Source organism: Oreochromis aureus, linkage group 18, assembly GCF_013358895.1.
Source record: "Oreochromis aureus strain Israel breed Guangdong linkage group 18, ZZ_aureus, whole genome shotgun sequence".
NCBI classification, from domain to species: domain Eukaryota; kingdom Metazoa; phylum Chordata; class Actinopteri; order Cichliformes; family Cichlidae; genus Oreochromis; species Oreochromis aureus.
Window position 1 is genome coordinate 11217021 of NC_052959.1, and position 22983 is coordinate 11240003.

General features: G+C 40.5%; 1 protein-coding gene across 10 annotated transcripts in view; it reads right to left on the reverse strand.

The window, feature by feature from the left end:
* Nucleotides 1-22983, reverse strand: part of st3gal3b (ST3 beta-galactoside alpha-2,3-sialyltransferase 3b) — a 52038-nt gene that overhangs the window by 3588 nt on the left and 25467 nt on the right. For all 10 annotated transcript variants that reach the window (XM_039601819.1, XM_031732351.2, XM_031732378.2 and 7 more), the window contains 6 exons: nucleotides 22508-22602; nucleotides 15899-15962; nucleotides 15719-15814; nucleotides 14422-14608; nucleotides 3829-3975; nucleotides 1953-2099 (listed from right to left, as the gene is read on the reverse strand). In XM_039601819.1, coding sequence (XP_039457753.1) covers nucleotides 1953-2099; nucleotides 3829-3975; nucleotides 14422-14608; nucleotides 15719-15814; nucleotides 15899-15962; nucleotides 22508-22602 — 736 coding nt within the window. The remainder of the gene's footprint in view (nucleotides 1-1952; nucleotides 2100-3828; nucleotides 3976-14421; nucleotides 14609-15718; nucleotides 15815-15898; nucleotides 15963-22507; nucleotides 22603-22983) is intronic.

Below are 22983 nucleotides of genomic sequence, written 5' to 3' on the forward strand. Positions count from 1 at the left end.
GTTTTTATGATGTTTCATTAGCTTTAATGACGATCTGCTGTGGCGACTCCTATAGGAAGCAGCTAAAAGACGAGGAGGAGCAGGGTAGAAATAAACCCCAATGCCTTCTCAGCTTCACTAAAAGTCTGTCCGTATCCACTTTGCACACGGGACAGACAGGACAACATATGCATTGGTTGCAATCATGTCTTTGGGTAACTTCCAAATAATAACTGTAAAACTTTATTCCTCTTTGACTTCTTTCTTTAGTGAAACTCCACATGACAAAAATGTTAAAGTTGTGACCATAAAATCAAAACTGGAAGATGAGCTGAAAGATGCCAATGGCTCCACAGCCTCAGGTCATCATTCTCTGTGGGTTTTCACAGTCAATGATTAGATCATTTCCAAGTACAGCTTTGAGATGAAAGAAATGAGGATGCATAGATAGACATGTATTGTGGATTTTAATCCTCCACCCAGACAGTTAAAGAACAGGCCTAAGAATAGCTGGGTGGTTTACCAGTTGTGCAGTTCCCGAAAAATCAAATAACCTCAGGCGCTGGTTAAGCTTTCCAAACAACAGAGAAAAAAAAAGAAAGGCTAAAAACATTAACATTAATTAGCCATGTGTGGCTGATGATGACAATGCTGATGAAGATGATGACAATAAATGCCAAAGGTTCACTGGGAGTTTAGACAAAGGTTATCATCATACTGAGCTCATGGTTTACACATGTCAGCGCATGGGTGACATCTCTGATTCAGCTCGGTTTCAGTGTAAACACAGAGATGCAGACTTGATGGAGCAGAGAGAGCTCCGTCACGAGGACGTTTAGAAAACGATCGTTTAAGTGACTGATGAAAGACCGTTCCCACTTCAATCTGAAGATTTAGTTTGACGATTTGCATTTTTCATCTCTAATGAATTTATTCTTTAATTTATCAAGAAGTCTCAACAAGCTTTCGTTTTGTTTATGGTTTAATACATGTACAGGTTTGTTTCCCTTTTTTTCCAGACATTTTCTGTGGTTTCTACTAATCTGTGGTCTTAATCTTTCATGAAAGCGCCTCTGATTTAATTTTCCAAGTCAAATGGGACGTAAAGTTACAGACAGGTGACAAATTAAGAGAAGTGTTTGAGCCTTAAACCTCAGTATCGAGGTGGCCGTTACTCTCTTGTGGGCGTGTGGCTGGCATGCTGTTCCTCTTTGAAGCATCACTCCAAAACAAGCTGTTTAGTGACTGCTTTCATCTTACAATGTAGCATTTCCTGATTCTGATGGGCGTAGTCCACGAGGGGTCACTGAACGGTTTAAAAAGAACTGAAATACTGTGAATTGCATGCTATGGCATTTACACATCTTAACTATAGAAGATATTGGATCAGTGAAGGGATATTTTTTGGAAGGTTTGTGTTTAATCCTTTCACAAAATATCCAGAGACTTGGAGCTGATGGTGCAGTTATCAGACACAAAATGTTCCTCACACCTCCGCAGCTTTAACAGTCCCTTCTAATCTTAAATATTTGTAGAACAACCATTAGCCAACTGCAAAGAGCTGGTTAGCACTCCGGAGCACTTCCAAGCATTTTTTCCACAAGCTCATAACGGCTATAATTTTGGCTTTAAAGAAAAAAAAAATGGGAGAAGTTGAACCCCAAAAGAATTCTTGGACTAATATTACCATAAGCCCAAACAGTGACTGCTTTGTAGTGAATGTATTTTGGCTGTAAGCCAGTTCACGTCCCCCTCGCACTCCTTCACAGGAGTGGTGGTCCCTCCTAATCAAAGTCTACAGTTGTTACTTTGGTTATTCTACTGTGGCCAAAGGGTAAGGAGCAGCTAGAATATATTGTTCTCATTAGGAATGAGCCCACGTGGTTCCGCATTTCATTTAAAGAAATCTTAAAGAGTGCCTCCAATGCTGGATTACCCTGTAGTGAAATAAGTGCTGATGTGCGAACGCTCACCTCTTTAATGGCGGACATCTTGACAGACTCGTAGTAGTGCAGAGGTGCGTAGGGCTTGTTCATGTCGTAACCAAAACCAGCCACCGCCACCTCGTCGCAGTTGTGCAGCGCCATTGTTATAGCAACAGTCCCCAAAGTTGGAATGTTCTGTGGCAGAAACACAGGTGTGGGCGACACACACACACTTTATTAAAATGAAAAACAGGGATGAGAAAAAAAAAAAAGAAAATCTACCCAATTATTATTATAATTTTCTCATTGCATTTGACACAGATGTATTCTACCACTCTCGTATCTGCTTCCCTCCCTCCCTCTTCGGTACTTCTGTCTTTGTTCTACTTCACTGCTGCTAACTGACTCTGAACACTTGGTGATTAACTATTACCTTTGAGATGTGATGCCTGTAGACCCCTGCTACGACACGCTGATCTACAGGGTTGAAGCTGTGCTTCCTAACCGCCCTGGGGTGCCAGAGATCTGGGATTCGGGGGGGTAGGTAAAAGGGCCTCTGTGTGTGTTTGATTGTGTATGTGAGGATGTTGCAGAACAACAGAGAGTTGGGGAGGAAATGCAGGGTGCAGAAGAAAGAGCAGAGGGAGGGAGGCCCCATTTAAATCATTACCCTGATTTGCAGCCCTCAGGGTAGGTGGAGCTGAACCAGCAGCTGGCCAACCCCCCACTGCATGTTCTAATAAGAGATTATTTTACACACATGCAGCCACACACACTCAACATAAACACCAGTATAACAAATAGTCCTCCTCATTAATTTCCATGTACATAAACACACACTGTGATGGTCAGAAGAGAAACGGTAAAGTGTTTCTAGGGAAAGAATGTGCCAAATCATACAACTCTGCAGCCAGACAGCGCTGCAAACACCCAGACACAAACACAAACGTGCACACAGATCATCATGCACTCGCTCTCTTATGCACAAACACACACATGTTCAACACATGTTGCAGAGCGGAGTTCATGCAGGGGTGTTCTTGGTGGCCCCCAGAGGGTGGTGTTAGGGTGATACACTCCTCATGTCCCCTCCAATTCCCCCTATCCCCCCTTTACTCGCCAAGTGTACACAGACACATACACACACTGTTTGCATACACAGCTATATACACTTGCACACCAGTATTTAATTTCAAACAGTCTGATGTTTAGTTTGTAATTTTTCTGTTCTGCAATCGATTTGATAGTCACCAATTTAAATTTCATCACTTCTTAAACAAAATATTCTCTGGTTAAAGGGATGACATGGCAGCAGAATTCACCCTGGCTCCAGGTTGCAGCAGGTATTCACTAGTTTTTAATGTACCAAAGTAAAATGCAGTGAAAGATCAGAACCCTTTAAATCCATGGCTCCCTAATTAAAGCTCCTGTTCCAAGAATGAACTCTGCTCATAACTTACAGCTAAATAAGCCCCTAAACGGCTCCAGAATCAGCAGATTATATAACATTTGTATATTTTCTTCAATTAGTTATTTGAAAAAAAAAAAAGACTCTTGTGTAAGCAGGGCACAGGCGAGTGGGGCTGTAATTATTCTGTATTTCGTTTGGAAACGCAGTCCAATCCCCTCCCCATTCTTTCTGGATATTCAGCTCTCATTCTCTTACGAAAACAGATGAACGTCTCATCTATGCATACAAAGTCGATATCTGATGTAGCCTACGTAACTGGCCGACGCCGTTGCCAGCATTTATCCTTGTGCGGACTGCATCGAGCAAAGTTACATTTCAAGGGGGGTGCACGTCAGGCTACACCACTGAATACAGTGCAGGGGTTTTGTTTTTTTTCTGTTTTAGAAGGGTGTGCAGTTACAACATACCTACGGTGAAGGTTTAAAACTGAAGTGAAGTTCCACTGTTACTTACCCCTTTGCCCATGAGGCCATTGTTGAATGGCAGGCCAATGAACTGGAAGGCAGCCTCCTGGATGAAGTAGGGGTTGAGGATTCTCATCTCTGTCGGCTCCCGAGGGACCGACTGAGCCACTGACTTCCAAAAGCCATCTGTGCCCCTCTGAACAGTAAAAAGATGGGAGGCAGTAGAAAAAGGTCAGTTTGTGTATAGTAAAGAATTTATTTTACACTGTCATATTAGAGCCATGTCACAGAGGCACAAAGAGGGGGGAAAAACCCCCCCAAAAAACAAAAGGTTTCAATTGATGGCACCTTTATTGGTGATAGCCAACTAAAATTTACCAACCAAACATCAACAAAAGATTATCCTCCTTTAACAAAGACGCAAACCAGAAGCCAGGCTCTGTCTACCACTGATTGGGGAAATTACTTCTGGACCTTTAATGAATGAAGGGGGGTGGGGGGTTGCCGTTTGCAGGACACCAGTAATTTTGACCTGTCAGAAGGAAAGTCTAGCAGTTTGTGAGGGATAAAGTTGCCCTAGAGTGGTAACGAGAGGCTGCACAAAAGTCCTCATCAAAGTTTTAGAAGATGTAGATAAGACAATAGTGCGACACACAGTTGAACCTTTTTAAGGCTTCAGTGCCATTTTCCTTTGAGAAAGAAATACTTCATAATCTAAGTGAACACCAAATAAGGACAATGATTATAACAAGGTGCCGATAATAGTGCTGCCGTGTTAACATGCACCGACCCTGGAGCAAAACTGCTCCATTACCGTGCTGAGACTTTCTACTGTTTCCTACAATTTTCTCAGGCTTGTGGAAATATCAATATATTAGTGAAATAATTGATTTTGACAAAAAATCTTTTGTAGACACACATTTCTCTGAAGTCAGACACGCTGCTGGGAACCTATCCATAGCCAACATCTGTGGGTAAATATTGCATTAGAAAGGAAATGGCACAAAATCACACCTTGACCCGAGGGTGTTCTGAGAGACCTCGGGTCTCTTTACACAAGGCAATCTTCATCAGTCGCTAGGACAACCCGTCAGACATGCTAGTAACACCACCTGAATAAAATTATGCAACTCTAATGAAAGGCACTTGCCCAACTTAGTCATTCCAGAACAGCCGACGGATATTAGTAAACTGAGACACAGACAAAAAGCCCCCCCTTGGATAAGTTTATACATAATGCAAGTGAATCCTGAGTCGAAACTAGCTCCCTTTACTGCATTCATTCAAATGTTACACTAAATTAACAAGTAACAAATTAACAGTGTGTGATTGACTTGTCTTGACAGTGCAGCTTCCTAAGATCCATGAAGCCAATGGGAATCACCTGTTCAAACAGTCAAACACTCGCCTGGCTGCCTTTGATACAGCAATGTGTATGTGTGTGTGTTTGTGTGTTGGCAGAGGCAATAGCAACAAGTCTGATGGCTTTGTGGGTTCAACAGTGGCGGCTCTTTTTGAACGCAGGCCCAGCTCTGTGCCCTCGGCAAGCCGCGACAGGAACAGCAGCTCATCTCTCCTGTCAACACAGCTTGTGTTTGCCAGAAATCTATTTAGCCGAGCTGTTTGGATGTGTGCAGGTCTGTGTATGCTGAATAAAGAGTGATGCATTTTTTTCTTTATTCTAGGAAGGAGAGCGGCTAATGACACAACACACACACACACACACACACAGACACACACACACACACACACACACACACACACAGACACACACAGACACAAATGTCACAGGGTGGGGATCTCTTTGAAGATCAGACAAGTACAGGTGGCTTTGAGAAATGTATGAGCAATTAGTATGTAAGGATTTGGGATTGTTAGGAGGGATGGGAACGGTGGGTATGTTTATGAGTTCAGGAATGTGGGAAGCTGCTCACAACCCCGTTTTCCAAAACGCTGTAACACTTTGTAACATGTAAACAAAAAACAGACAGCAATGATTTACTTGATCCCAAACTTTGAGAAGGAAAGATGGGGTGGATTTCACAATGCTGTGAAAACATGGTGAGCAAATGGTTTAGAAAAAAACACAAAACAAAACATAAAACTACAAATGTTTTAGTGATCATATAAAATATCCAGAGAATTCAGAGACATTCCTGTGCACAAGAACAAGGCTCAAAACAAGTCATGAATGGCTGTAATGTTCAGCCTCAGGCTGCACTGCATTAAAACCAGACAGTTCTGTACAGAGTCAATGCACAGGCTCAGGAACACATCACAGGAGCAGGAAATAAATGTTAAAACATAAAAAGAAAATTATTAATTCCACAGACTTCCTTGTACCTGAGAGATAATTTAAGGTGGATTAAGGGGAAGTGGAAAACTGATCTGTTTTTATGGCATGGCCAACTTGCGCTTCTACAGAGGCACCATTAGGGCTTGAACATTTTATACAGTTTACCAAACCACATCCTGCACGTACTACATTAATATGGCTTTGTAGCAAAAGAATCTTGGTGCTTAACTAGCTAGCCTGCAGTAAACACCTGCCACCCACTGGAAACATTTGGTTCATTACAAATGAAACATATGCGAGAAGGACGACAAACCGCTGAGCAGAATGAGAAAGAATTTCACTTTCAAACAATAAGCCCCGTTTTGAAATGACACCATCAGAATGTGATTTTTTTTTTAATTAAAAATAAGCTTAAAATGAACAGACTCTCTGTAATTAACATTTCACAGCAGGACAGTTACTCCACCCTCCTTAGACAAGATCCACCAGGCTGCTATGAGCAGAACATTGAGCTGTCGAAATTTTCCAGAAGAGCTGCACATTGACAGCAATGAACAATGAACATCAAAATGACATAAGCTAGGTATCCAGTAAATAAAGATTAAAAGAAACAGCTTTAAAGCAGCACTGAAAAGGCTGCACTTCCAGCGATGAGTAGCGTACAATCTGTACTCAAAGCTCCTACAAATAGCCTTAAGGGAACAGGATGTGGCTCCCACTGTGGACTAACTGCTAACCTCTGTGTGAACATGCATTTGTTTCTCAAAACAAAGCACTGTAACTTTGCCCTAGACACGATAGGAAGCTACAGAAAGGGTCCTTCACACCACTTGCTAACGACGGACGCACACATGCTCAAAGGTGAACACACGTGTGCTGCGTTGGCTGGCCGGGCTGTCACTGAGCTGTGGTCAAAGAGGAAATGACTGTTTCCGTTCTCCTGCGACAGCTTTATGGTTAAATTGGTTTAGATTATTAGATTTAAGTGTGTGCGCAAGGTGGTGCGCTCCAATAAAGCACCTGTTAAAACAAACCTGAACTGGGTGAGTTAATTATTTGCAATGCAAGGAGATCGATCCTAGAGGGGGGTCAACATTACTCAGTTACAAGAACTTAAAAATCAGCTTGGTGCCAGTCAACCGTGTTGAGGAAAATATGATGCAACTCCCCTCAAAAAATAAAAACAACCCCCCCCCCAACTAGCCTAGCTTTAAACAACCAATTTGCAGATTGGAGACTCCGCTCAGTTTGCAGTCTTGTCAGAAGGTAGATCTCAAAGCATAGCGAGCCTGAACTGAGTGCGGATGAGCAGAAATTTTGAGTTCACAGATTCAACAATTCTCCAAATAACAGGAACAGCAAGCTTATACTTGCTTATACAGCTACATCAAAGCACAGCATACAGCTCGGGCTGGCTTAACCTCAAACTCTGAATTACACACGTTTGTCCACTACAGCAACAGTCACGGCATTTCTTGAGAGCTAATTATAAACATTGTTTACCACACAGCGCAGAGAGCTGGAAATGCAGTTCTAAATGTATGCACATTTAGAACCGCATGCACAATCTCCAGCACTATAACAATGCAGTGATGTTGCGATAATATCTGTGTAATACTAATTTTTCTGTGGTGAGGATGAAGAGGATGTACCAACAGAGCAGTAATGCTGTTGAGATTAGAAATGGACTATTATTGATTCCTCTGAAACCACAAACAAAAGCATGTACGATTAAAGTAGATGGCAGAGTACAGGTAACTTGTCAGCTTGAGCTGAAGCCTTACAAAGGCTAAGTGTATTTGTTTTGTGATTTCAAAGCTGCTGGAAAATCACAACTACACAAACCATTAAAGAAGAAGAAAAAAAAAAGGGAGCTTGAATCAGAGGATTAAAGTGTGCCACAGGATGAGGAGAAGTCCTACTGTAAGCCTAAAGATGGAAAGGATCAAACAAATGGAAAAAGTGAAGCAAAAAAGAACGCTACAAGGAAAAAGGTAATTAACAACAGAGCTAAAAATCTCAAAAAAGGTAACTAAGATCATGTGCTGGTGAGATACCTAAATTAGACTGTCCATAAACATAATGGTATGTATCCTGTGTCCTTGTATAAAAAGGCTCAAATAAGCAACAGCTTTGGTTTAGAGCCTTGCATTGAGAGTTTTTAGCGTGCTTTGGTTTCATTGTGGCTTCCAGCCCAAACCAAAACTGAACTCACCTTAAAACTAAAGTGGTCCGCTGTGTTAAGTGAAGCAGCCAGCTCAGTTTATAGCTTCTGGGGGACTGAGTGAAAAGTGCAGACACACTGAACAACACTGAAATATGAGGGATAAAGGGAAACAAAAGGTTTGACATATGCAGGGTTACTACAGGTGGCTTTAAATGCCTTGAGCGTAAACCATCTGTCTGCCACAACCAGTGAAGCCAAACAATCTTGTCACCAGAAACTGTTTTCAGTTTCAGCCTACATGTGACCACTCTTCAGATTGATCTCAGAGTATTGCTTCAACAGCAACGGATGGCCTTACTTCCCTGACTGACAACCGTAACACTATTTGGAGTTTTTCAATCCTGTAAACTTGCTGAGCGAGGATGTGGTTGCGTTTGATGTTTGTGCCGTGGAGCTGGATGGCTCAGATGAGGTGGACCGAATTTCCGGAGGGCCGGCTTAAAGCAATTTAGAAAACAAAACGGCAGCCCCAAACTGCGAACAATCACAATTACAGCTGCCTGGAGGTCATTAGCACTGTGTACATGTCAGGTCTCTGAGTTTACAAGTAGTAGTGTCTTACCACTTAAGTGCTCCTCTGAAGAGGAACCATTTGTGCAAGAATGTCTGAATGGAGAGAGGTAGGGTATAAAACCTGGAGGTGCACAGCAGGGGATTACAGTTACTAAAGGTCCACTTATAATATTCCCCCTCTTTGTTTTTAGGCAGGAATCTGAAGCAGTCCCCGATTTGTGTTTTTTGTTTTCTTGACACATACCACGACCTCTCCTCCCACTGAGGTCATAGTGATTTATCAATTCCTGGTCTCTCTGAGGTTACTCAGTATGGGAAGCACAAATCTCCAAACTTCCACGATGGCAAAGATGAAAATTGTGCCAATGCTTCACTGCCACACTACACTACATCCTTTAAAACCAGCAGGTGCAGCAAAGTCTCTGGGAAATAATAGGTGACGTGTTGAAAGATCACAAGCAATACCACAAGGATCTGCTCGTATATGGTTATAAAAAACAAATTAATAAAAATTTAACAAAAACACAACAACACAAACATCAGTTCTTCTGGCGACCTTATCATAGGTCTCCTTAAACTCACATAAATACATCATTAATCAACATCCACTCTATTGGAACACAGCACCGAAGGAACCCAGTGTACAGGTCCCAGTGTAAATCACAGCAGGCTAGGTAGGTGACTCACTTCTGAAACACAACACTCGTGGCAATCAGTGACATCCGGACACCACGTTAGTCACTTGGTTCACGTTCAGAATCCATGTTTACAAGTATGTAAATGTTTATGAATGCATGTATGCATGCAACTGGGGGATTCTCCACAGATGTTTGGGCTTAAAAGAAGAGCCATATACCTTCCTGCAGTTCATCCACAGTAAAAGGGTTGCAATAAACTTTTTTGGGATAAAATGACAAGTATGTAAACCCCAAAATCTGGGCACCACACGGGGTGACACAGCTCACTGGCTCACACCAGTATTCCAGCCATCGGGAATTTACATTTAAATTTCTCAACAATGTTGAGAACCTTGCCATTCTGGAGACTCGATTTTTTAGCTACACTCGATTTCTTTGGCATTTACAAAAAGACAGAAATATTGGCTACACTCCAGTATTTTGTTACTTTGGAATAAGAACCCCTGGCGGTATTTCTATTAAAGGAGAAGTACTTTCTTCCACAAATTGTCTGCATCCATCATTTATCTCTCTGCCCTGCAGCCAGCAGCGAAAGCTCCTGTAAACAAACAGGAGAGATAGAACACCGACACTCCACCTTCAAACCCTGTGTTTACCACCGGCTGTATATCTTTCACTGGATCTGTTTAAAAATATCCCTGCATATACAAACACATGCACACTGTGTGTGCATGAACTGTGAGTGCACGCTGTGCATGAAGGCAAAAAAAAAAGAAAAAAAAATTTGCAAATTAGACCCAGGAGAGAAAAGAAAAAAGAGAAAGAGAAAAAACCTATATCAGCAATCGTGGAAATCGTGTTTGAGCACATGTGTAAACAGCATGTAATGTGGCAATCAACCAGGCTGTTGCCGTTGTGGGGTCCGATTTTAAGGCAGAGTGAGAAAGTTAGCTTGTAATCAGGTAGACAATGAGGGATAAGGGAAATTGGAAGCTTTGTGATGCTTTGGGACTGTGTATGTATTAAAAAGGACAGGCACAATTAGGAAGAAGGATTAGATGTGATCACGACTGGATTTCTTTGCGTGCGTCTGCGTGTTTGTGGAAGTGTCTGAAACTCTAAATAACAGATTGGGAAACTGTCTTGCTCATTTGTATTCTGGCCAGCTTTCCAAGACTGCACTCTAGGCACATGAAAATCTGCAATAAATGAAGGATAGTCCGGCACATTTACCACCGGCTAGATGAGTCATTTGGAACTGCGCAAGTGTGTACCACCCACTAACCTTTCAGAAAAAAAAAAAAAAATTACACTCGCTTTCATAACCACAGAAGGCAAGTAAAAAAGGTTTTTCATCCCTTCCAGCTCCAAGTATGCAGGTTACACAAAGAAATTCCCGGCTGTAAAAGCTCCCGAAGGACAACTGTCCAGAGTTACATTACGTTACCCTCTAGGCCAAACAAAATGGATCGAGTAAAGGGGTGCAGGGGGGGGCTTGCTGCTACTTGGATGAGGATTTCCTGCAAATAGTTCTTTACCAAACGTATGATGGTTTTATTCCATTAAATACCTGTTTGTGTGGTAAGAAGTAAAGAAAAATGGTTTTAAAATAGTGAGCAGGCATATATTTTTTTAATTCATTATTATAATTATTTTTTTAGGAACGTTTTTCCTGAGATCACAGAAGGTGAAATCAAACGTGCAGATAAAAACATCTTTGTGTTTACTCTGCATTTCTCCCTGCTGCTAGTGAATGAGATACAATGAAGACAGGATATCAGTCTTTTGACGGGTTTCTTTCATGTTGCTGCCAAGGCAGAAAATCCAACAGCAAACAGATATTGCTCTCCTAGTAACACAAGCAGCTTCATGCTTCACTAAAGGTATATGCTGCATTTTCTTACCAAATAGTTTAATGTGAGCAAACAAATTAAATGCCTGCGTGGTGCATTTTTAAATAAGCACATAAAAGCTTGCTGCAGACAGTTCATTTATCATTTAAGTCAATGTGACGTGCTACTTATTATACACAACTTTTGAAACTAGTGTCAAATGAAAGCATTCCCTAAACACATCGGCTTACAGTCATAACAACACCTACCACCACTGAGACTCAACCGGGGAGCAACGGTCAGCACTAATGAGCAGGCAGCCCATTTCACATCTGGACCAAAGCAGTTTAAACCGACAGATTGCACAACTCACCGACTCTGCTATTCTAGGACAGGCTTGTTACTCTTAGTAACAAGTCTGAACAGCTAGAGGGGCTTTTTTTGGACTGTAATTCTATAAACCACCTCACTACACTGATATCGTTTATGGATTACTTTTACACTGAAAGAGTTTCAAGGGCACAAGTTGCCAAAATAAAAATGAAGTAAACTGTCTAGAATGGCAGTATAGATGAAATGCATTCGATTTCCTGCCATATAAATAGCGTGTCCCATTATGTTCCTGTTTTCTGGAGGTCAAACATGGGTCTCTGCACATGTGTCAGTTTTATTCTGCCATGGTGTCATCGAGCCTCAAAACAGAAGACACTGATGATATTTCTGTTTCCTGATAATTAACCCAACAGTTGCATTCCTCCTTCCTCAGCAGATGAAAGAGGACTGAGTCAGACGCCGGGGGCCAGATCAATTATCAAGGCTGCCATTTTCACTGTCCTCTCCATCTGACACGCCACAAAAATCTGGGCACTATCAAAGGCTAAAGAGGCCACGAGCCAGCCAAGAAAGCCGTTTTATTTTATTTTACTTTACCGTCAACTTCCAGTACTCCCTTTCCTTTCCCTACTGTCAACCCTTTACTCCATTTTACATCATCCTTTCCATCTATACATTTTCTTTTGTCCTTTAATCAAAATTGACACTACTACGTTGTTTCAGTTTGTTATGCCATACCCTAACTGTACTGTCCATTTCCTCCCACCCACCTCAATTCTGTTTTTTTCCACTTGTGACTTTCTATTTTGACAAAAGCCGCCTTGTAAAAATTCCAGCTGGGATACGGTCTCTGAAATTCACTCGACTGTGTCAGAAAATAAAGCAGGTTTCCCAAATCCTGTGTTTTCTAATGACACTTTTTTCCAAAACAAAACAAAAAAAGTAAAACATTTGGTTATTTTTACTGCTTAGAAGAAAATGTCTTATACTTCCTACTCTGATTTTTAATAAAATTACATTTGTGAGTTTTACAACACCAACATGAACAAAAATAAAAAAAAGGAAACCCACACAAACAAACATCTGCTTTAAATTCAACACTTCTCCCCACGCAGGAGACCTCTGTGTGCACCTTCGCACCACTTCCTGTGCTCACAGTTTTTTCGTTGCTCATTGGAAATCCCAGTGTGACCACCTGCACACGCTCCTTTGAGATTTCACCACAGGCTTAACAAACATCAACTTCTGTGTCAAACTGATGCAGCTTTCATGTCGAGGATGATGACACTAAAGCTTGGTGTCCAGCTACGACCTGAACACCAAACTGTAGTTTAGAGAAAGCACACAGAGTCCAAACCCAAAAGGTCAGTATTGTGACCAGAAGCATGCTAACCACTCACTCCTCTGTATCTCTGTCCTTTCTCACAAATTCATTTAAATTTTATTTATACAGCAACAAAAATCTCAACAGTCGCCGCAAGATGCTTTGTATTGTAAGGTAAAGACCCTACAATAATACAGAGAAACCCCCAAAAATGAGACCAGGCAGGGAGACACGACAAAAGGCACACTGAGGAAGAAAGCCATGGATTAATAATAACTAATGACTATATGCAAAGTGGTGTATAAACACCACTTTGGAAATTCCAAGTGGAAATGTTGCTGTTTTGACAACTGAAGTTTTAGTGTGAATGCAAGTGGCCAGGGAGCGATTCAAACATAGGAAGAGTTCTCGAAGTGATGCAATGGTGCACAGAATGGCCTTAAAGGGGAAATCGTCCAAAATTAAAAATCAAGTCAAGTTATTGCCCTTTATGGGTGAATATGTGACCGCCCCTCACAGAAGCAGGCAGGATTGGTTTTGCTTAACACTGCACATGTGGAGCTTTATAGAAGCACTCAGCAATAATGTAAATTCATAAAGATATAAAACATTCTAAAACTTTAAAAAAAAGAAAAGAAAGGGAGGATCTAGTATGTTTCTTTAAATACTTGGATTATTCTTTGAGGCAGTCCCTTTGTCCTTGAGCTAAGTGGATTCAAAATAATCCCACTCAAAGAGATATTATAGACTACTCAACAAGAACAGCACGAAAGTGCCAAGAGAGCTTTTTTCTAACAAAAGGACAGAATGAGAAGAGGAGCCATTAAAAAACAGCCACGTTCGGTAATACTTTCAGAGATAAGCTAGACACAATTGGGCCATTCAGTCTGACCCTGTGAGATTAATAGGGCAACTCATAACCTGTCAATTAACTGTGCCAATATTTAATATTCCATGGGACATGTGATAGGCTTGTTACATGGCAAAGGAAGGGGGAAAAAAAAAGGTCTTTTTTCCTTGAACGTCCTTTCCACATTAAGCATTTAAATCATCTAAAGCATTCCCAATATAATTTAGTATATGGCATAATTATGTGTATTCTTACTTATTCTTTTACAAAGTGGTTTACATTTCCACAGGTAATCAGGAGGATGTGATTATAGGTTATTCTGCTCTGATTTAGACGTTCAACGGGGGACAAAATTGTTGCGCAATAATTCAGCCGAGTGCTGATCAAACCAACAAATACAGAGTGAGGAAAGCAAATGCTGAAATAAATGAAAGAAAATGTAAGTGAATGCAAGCATAAGCAGGAATCTTGTTCCAAAAAACTGCTTGCAGTTTGGATCCAGTTATATTTCAATACTCAAGTAGCTTAAATATCTTCCAGGTTTTGTGTTTGTAAGTTCAAGATTTCAACCTTCATTTATTGAAGAGAGAAAAAAACAAAACAGAAAAAACCTCCAAATAAGTCCTTACCATTTTCTCCTTGTAGACCATTTGTCTGAGCCACTTGAAATCAAGTGGTTTGAAAGCAGATAGAACAAAAAGTGAGTCTTGTTCGTAGTTTTCTGGGTTCTGGATCGCACCCTCTGGATATGTAATCCTTATGGTGGTTTTAGTTCCTACGTCTTTTCCATAACCTTTTACTAGAGCTTCATTCAACCTGTCAACGCAAGAAAGACAACAGTGAGTGGAATCAGGAATTTAAGAAAAGCATAGTGAAAAGCACGGGATTATTATTTTCTCATCCAAAGGTTTTAATGAATCAGATTAAGCTGTATACAGTGGTCTTTTTAAAAAAAAGCAATATCATTTAAGGGGAATTGAAGGCAAGATCTAAAATGTTTAGGAATCCGCCAGATAAAACAGCACGTCTGCAAACAGAAAGACAAAGCAAAACCTCCACATGAAGATTCAGCTGACACATAAGCATAAGCTGGATCTATGGGAAAGACTGGTCAGAGGGAAACCCAGCTTGCCACCTCATCACAAGAGTTAACATCTGACATCAACATCTGGGTAAGCTATGGTCATTCTGGAATCACTAAATCACTAAAGGTAACAGTACATCCTGTTTTATTTTGGAGTTTCCTGCTTTCATCTTTAGCTCGTTTAGCTGATTAATGGGCTGCTGTGCTTGTCTGTGGAGAAGCGAGTTCACTCCAGGGTATGACCATCTGCCTGCAGTGAGCATGATGTCAGGTGGAGGCAGTGTACGAAGTATGTGTAACAAATGCTCTGTGGGCCACTCTTGCCCATGTTGTTGTTGGTGTGCCAGCCAGGTCGGAGAGCAAAGTTATAAGACACAAAGAACTGAAGTGAAACGGAGTGTTAAAAACAATGAAAAGTGTCACTGCAACCCCTGTGTGTGCTTTATTGCTTTATTATTTTTAAGGTTTTTTTTTCCTCCCATGGTTTTCCCCTTCCCAGTGAACTTCCCAGTGGGGGGAAAGAAAAAAAAAGTATGTTACTGAGTCCCCCCAAATAACAAAAAGCAGAGCAGAGACTTCTCGATATTCCACAACACTGCTTCCCAGCACTTCACTGAAGCAACCATGCATTCCTATTTGGTCACATGTTGCTGATGCAGAAGACATATTTTCTAAATTTCCCTTCAACTAAATATTCAAGCTGTCCAGGGGGGGAAACCCCCCCCCCAAAAAAAACAGAAAACAAAAAAACCCCACACCTTCACACTATTTAACGTTGGATATCACATTGGTTATACAGAACACTGCTGTTAAACGGAATCCCTTTTATTTTGGTATCTTACCTGACCACAACATCGTATTCATCTATTCGGGACCCCAGAGACTTGTTGGACAAGATCCCACCATTACCCACGACGATGCATCGCTTACAGCTGAGACTGGAAGATATGATAGTCATATTAAGAAGAAACAAGGAACCAAAACGAGACTTCATGTTGGCGCTGATGAGTAGGTGCAAGTACCTGTCGAGCTCCTCTCCTAGCCCGTAATTTCTCGTTATAGTCAAAATGCTGTCTATTATTCTCTCTGCAGAGAAAGAAGAAAACAAAGCAGCACATTAAAGACAGGGCCTCCATACTACAATACAATCACCATTAGAAATTCATCCATAAGTACATGCTATAATGTGGGTGAAATTCATTGCCAAGCTAATAATTTTTACCTCAGCAGCGAATAATGCTCCAAGTATCAAACTTTTGAAGAAAAAAACAAAAAAAACAAACAAACTCCATCTACTGATCTGGCACTAGAAAATGGAGCTTTGTCATCAGAGTCAGTCACTTTAAGCGCTCAGAACGTCCTTTTAGCTCCTCAGACGAGTTGATGTTCTCAAATAATGAAAATGACATATTTGAAAAGCTCAAACTGGGGGAAATCACACTTTTAAAAGCCAAACAGACTGCCAAAGATTTCAACATACCACCCGAGATACAACAATCTAGGTGGTCTGCAGACAGGAAGAGAGAATACCACCCTCCGTTTATTCACTCATAGATAAGGAGTGACCAGTGAACCTCAGGAATAGTGGTGATGGGGATTACGGGGGGGAAGCTGTTGTATTCTGGAGAGGAGTGAATCTGAGAGAAACAGCCATACGGAGTTAAGGATGGTATGCGTGTGTATGTAAAAACTCTGCCATAAAAGCACTCAGAGTGGAATGCTGTTTTCAAACAATCACATTCTCCTGGTTAAGTGGCCGGTGTTGTACTCGTCTCCTTGCATGGCTAGCCCCCCTCTGATCACAGGTTGAGAAACGGCGATGTTTAGCCATAGCGTGCATTCCTGCCATGTTCTACGGGCTATTGAGCTGGAGTCATAGCTCCAGCATTAGATCTTGCATGCATTTCTTCCTCCTGACCATTTTTAGACCTCTTATATTTATAATTCATCTTCTCCAACATCTCAAATGTGCAGATTCCGTTAGAGTTGCACCTATTTATGTTCCATCTTACATTTGCAGTACTTTGGAACTATGTGGATTTAACAGCTGTGATTAAAAAAAAAAAAAAAAAAATTAAAAAGTGTCCTCGATTTGAATCTTCATCATTTAAAAAATTAAAAGAAACACAAAAAAGTCATTATTTTATAGCATTCCATGTTATTTATTATATTCATAATGCAGCACACCGTCTGCCTTTACTCTCATTCTTGTTGTTTCTCTTGGCCTCTTTTTGCAGACTGAGCGTTTAGACTGGGGCCTCAACCCAGGTTGTAAGACATATTATAGTCCATCCACCCTGTCTAACAATCCTAATGATTAACCTAGTGAAGAGAGGCGAGCAGAGCCACAGCTCATTGTTTGGATGTGGTGTCGATGTCTGGCGTCACGTATCACCCTGAGCAGCATAAACACAAGGCCGAGGACCACACCTGGATCCGTGCGGGTGAAAAGTGAAAAATCACAATGGGTAGTGTGCTCTTTCGGAGGACAACATGGAAGCTAATTGCTCTAAGTACCTGCGGTAAACCCTTTCACCAAAGCATGTCTTGTGGTAGTGCCAAAAGACAAATTGCTGCAAGTACAGACATTAGTCCAATGTGGAACTCTTGAAATGTTAAAAATCTTTACTGGCAACACCGACGAATAGCAGAAGCATCACATAACACATAAACACAGACACTTTGCTGGAAAGAGTGTGGAGACTAAACACTACAACAAATCCTGTGATGAAAGAAAGATGACGATCGCAAAAAAAAAAAAAAAAAAAAAAAAAAAAAAAAAAAAAAGCCAATAATTTATCTGCACTACAAAGATAATGTATCACTATCCTTGATAAATTAGTTAACAACTGTGAAAAAAACAAAGAACAAAACAGCTAATGACGGCAAATGTGAGATGTGTTTAAGTCTTTGGCACCAGCTCACAGTCTGGCTGCCTTAATTGTGCTTCCTCCTAACTAAGTGTAAAGTTGCATAACGGTCGGTGTGATTTCATTTGGTGGACATGCTGGGAATAAAAACAGCACCAATAGTGCAGGGACATCACTCCTTTATTTTTAAAGCTTTGGAGCTGGATGATGAGAACACAGTTTTAAATAGTCTGCTGTAGCTTTCTAACCCTGGATCTGTATTTGCAAAGATACATTAGCTTCTCTGATCATTTGTACACCAAACTGGATGAATGATCTGGTTTTCAGGTGTTAGGAAGAAGTTCATCCCTACACACATACACGAACAAAACAAGTTCATGTCCCAAACTAAATATAACAGCTGGAAACAAGCATGGATACGTACAGAAGCAACTAACAACAAATCACATCTTTCCTCCCAACAGGTTCTCCAAAAATAGCACCGCAAGGAATTTATAAACTTATGGTTCACACTCTCACACCACAAAATTCCTCAAGTCTATTAACAGTTTAAAAAAAAACAAAGTCCACTTTAAACTGCAGAAATAAGATATTTAAAAAGATTTTCATTTAAAATTTAAATTAATCCTGAATTTTGAGCAATCCAATCACTGGCTGTGTAGTTTTATTTTCCCCCCTCTGAAAACGAATCAGGGCAGCTTAATGATTTTTTTCCTTCTTCAGGCTGTAGCTGATGTGTGCCAAAGATACTTCTTGGCACAATAAAAAGTCAAAATAAAACTCCCACCCAGCAGCTCTACTCCGTGGTCTCAATTTGGAATCCTTTGTGGAGTTCTATTCAAGATCCACACGTATCACCTCTCCACATGAGTACCACTAAAAGGGAAACCCCACTGCCATCACAGTCCGTGGAGAAAACAGAAACCAGGTGTAACACTCACACAGGGAGCGTTCTATTGATAGCTGCGGCTGTGTGTGTGCGTGGGTACACGTTTAATTGACGGTGGAGAACTTGCCAGAGCACAAAGGTAACATTCACTTTACCTTCTGCTTGCAAGTATTGGAAAATGTGACAGAGCATGCCAGTGAAGACAGATTAATGTTATCTCTTAGGTTCCCATGGTACTGTGTACTTGTTCGATATCTGAAGTGCTGGAGTGTGTTAAGGTCAGTTAACAAGTGCAAGCACTGTGTGCGGACATGCTAATGTTGGAGTGTTGGAAGACATCAAATTTTCCGGTCCCAAGATAGAGTTCATCCAGCAAACACATGTACATCACTTGAAAGGTTACGACAAACTGCGGAGGTTGGACTGACTGCCTGAGAATACCAGAAAATCTATCATATACTTATGAATGTTAGAGTATGTGAGAGTATTAGCAGTATTACCATGACATGCTTCGCTGGCTGTGAAGGCACTAAAACTGTATTCTTTAATTTCAGTCTATAGCTATGAAACTTTCCCAGCTGTCAGGGGCAAAAGGTGGGGTACATCCTGGACAGGTTCCCAGTCCATTTCAGGGCAAACACAACCATTCAGTCACATTCAAACTAGAGATGGACCGATCCGATATTACGTATCGGTATCGGTCCGATACTGACCTAAATTACTGGATCGGATATCGGCGAAAAATAAAAAATGTAATCCGATCCATTAAGTATCAAAAAAAGCATCTCACAAAACTTGCAACACGGCGTAACTCGGCTCATAACCGTAGCACGTCAGAGCAGTATGCCTCATGTGATAGAGAGGCTGTGTGTATTTGTAGCCTCGCTACCAAACCAGCATTTCATCTCCGAGGAAGTTATCCCAGAGAGAAGTAAAGCAAGTGTGTAAGTTCATCTCTGAATGTTTGTAAAGCATTCCCATGTTAAGCTTAACAACCGATATATGGAGCGACTGCCTCTCTCTCTCTCCCTCACCTTCCTGCCGCTACTTCAATCCTGAAACTGATCAATGATCAGCTGATCGGCTTTTCTGTCGCGAGTCCGTCTCTCTTCTTTGTTTTTGGCCCACTTTGCACCAGAAAGAGGAAACCAGCGGCTGAACAACAGCAGCACGTTTAAGCTTGATAAGCTGTTGTTAGAATTTATTTAATATTACTTTCTACACCAGGATCCTTTTCTACATAGCTGACGGCTGGTAACTGTGCAGGGGCGGATCTAGCAAAGTGCAGCCAGGGGGGCCGATAGGGCATGAACAGGGAAAAGGGGGCACAAAGACATACTTTTCTTTCTTATTCTCATTTAAAATATGTAGCTTTTAATAAATAATTATCTGAATCTTACACCCAAAGTTTTAATCTGATGTAAAATGTATAGAAGTCCATTACTATATATAGTAACTCTTAAGTCTATATACCCTAGTAAGCTATAGTACTTTTTCCTTCGGGAAGGTACAGTCTGTGAATTCTGCAATTCTGTTGAAGTAAGAAGTTGAATCTATTTAATTATTCTTGAAAAATAATTTGTTTCTGTGCATTTTTTTCCACCCTGCATCAAATTAAAGTTGATTACATCGATTAAGCATCATGAGGTGGAGTGTGGGTGGTTCCCTATTTTTTTTTTTTTTTTGCTGGGAGTTTGCAACCCTATTAGTTAGGTTGCTTAATATTTCTGCTAAGTACTCTTTAAAATACCAGAAGAGGGAGGATGGAGTAGGTTTAAGTTAGGTTTTAAGTTAGGTAAGGTTTATTAGATTGATCAGTGTTGCTGAACTATGAAATATTTTGGGTGCAGTGTATTTTTTTACACACAGGTATAACAGAATAGCTTTAGTGTTGTTGTTTATTTAAACTTGAGTATGAACTTATACAAAATGCAGCAAGATATAAAAAAAACAGTTTTATTGATTAAAAAACACAATATCGGATTCATATCGGTATCGGCAGATATCCAAATTTATGATATCGGTATCGGTATCGGACATAAAAAAGTGGTATCGTGCCATCTCTAATTCAAACCTACAGACAATTTAGAATCACCAGTTAGAGTAATAACCATGTCAAATTTTGGATTTGACTGGCAATTCCACAACTACAGCTTGGTGACTGCATTTCTGACACTCTCTCCACCTCCGGCTGTGGCTCAGGAGGTAGAGTGGGTCGTCTGCCAATCGCAAGGTTGTTGGTTCCCTTCACTCCAGTCTGCATGTCAAAGTATCCTTGGGCATCATCTTAAAGTTGTCCCTGATGCATCCATCAGAGAGAGAGGTTGGTATAGAAAAAAAAAAAATGTCTGTGATTGGGTGAAATAGGCTTGTAGTAAAAGTGTTTCGAGTGCTCCGAATAGAAAAGCACTTTATAAGTTGCAGTCTACGTATAGGGGCTTGGTAACAATTTAATTGTCCATCTACATCTGCAACATGGCTGTCTTCTGACTTCGAGAAGGACTTTGGAACACTCAAAGTGATTAAAGTGACCAGATGCATATTTTTTCACCTTCAAGAGAAAGAAGACTGTACTGTTGGGGATTAACTTTAACTAAACAAAGGTTGATATGAGACCTCTTTGCATCAGAGCTAAAAGAATGATCTGGGAGCCTGATCTAGAAATAGAACCAGGGCGCAATAAAGAATCAAACAATAACTAAGCCTAGATGATATGAGGTAGTCACCCCCCCCCCCTCAAAAAAAAGTCTGCAGTTGCTTGTGTCTATTGTAAATGAACTTCTGCAACCTTTTCCAATCTTAACAGAAACTCATCTTGCGAATTTGTAAACACTCTCTGCTTGCATTATTATTTGGCGACTATAATCATTAATAATTATATGTTTTAATAATTAATACACAACAAGCAAACATGCGAAGGAAAAATATATTATGTCTATATTATATCTATTATGTCCAAAATACAAACTTTGCAATAATGGTAAAAAGAAAATCTTTAAGTCACAGAGGAAATAATGAGCCTTATTTTCCTTAGATCTCAGATTTTCTCAACAACTCATACCAAACAAACCAAGTGGAAATTCAGTCTGAACTGTTAAAATAACTTCTTAGGAGACATTTTGAAATTGTTGGTTGGTATGTACTGACTGTAGCCAAGTACAAACAGTATGAGGAGCCAAATGATAAAACCCCGATAAATAAAGAATGTCATCGCTTCTACTGAACAAAATAAAATATTGGCAAGCCAGAATATTATGTTGATTAATACTGAAAACACGCAAAGCTTGTTGGCTCATATCTGAGATACCAGGCACTGCAGGCACAAAACTGCACTACATCAGGTGTCAGTCTCCCACACAGCCTCTAAACGTAACAGAAACAGTGGCAAACGAACACATGCTCTGTCTTACTTTAAATGGGCACTCCACCAATCTTTATGGATTAAGGTTGGTGTGTAATTTAAAGAGGGAAAAAAATGTGTGAAAATAGCTGTAAAAAATCTTTTGTCCTGTGTAGCTTTGGGAGAGGCGTTCTGACGTCACGCAAAATGACCCTGATCGATGTCTGCGTAACTCCACTTAAAGAAAAAAAAAGAAAAAAAAAAAGGAAAAAGAAGACCCCCCCCAAAAAAACCCCAAAGAAACAAAAAGAAATGAAACAGAAAATTACATCAAAACTTGATGAGAGCTAGAACTGAAGATTTTTAGAAGACAACAGGGTCTAATGAAAGACCCTGCATCAGGGAACCATGATCTCGCAGCTTCTTTCTGTTTTTATATGTAGGTCCCCCTAAAATCCCAGAACATGCAAGTCATATAATCCACAGTAAACATACACACTAGTGGAGGGTCAACTGTGATGAATGGCTTTACCTTGCGTTTTAAAGCCGAATGGAGGTAAGTAGTTGTTGACTTTTGCTAGCCGTTTGAAGTTTCGATCAAGAAACATTGGCGCCAATTTCATAAACCTGTAAGAGAGATGAAACAAAAACGGAGATGGTTCTCATTAGCTGAGATACAGAAGATTAAAAAACAATGCTGTAATATCCAGTATTCTTAGTGTAACAGCTCCTGTTGCAAACTTTCAATAATTTCTATCAATGTTTCCGTCGCTCCATGTGAGGGGCCGGCAGGTTCTCATAATCCTCACTACACCTGGGATAGTAAAGTTTATGTTACCAAGGAGGTGATAACTGAATTTTTGTGTGCATCATCATTAAACTTAGCCCCCCCCGTAAAAGCTTCCTAAAATGAGCAAAGCCTCCACACACCTTAGCACAACAGTTTAAATCCAAGCAGGTGATACAAATTAAGAGGTTGCAGTGCATAACCCGTCAGCATAACCTCTC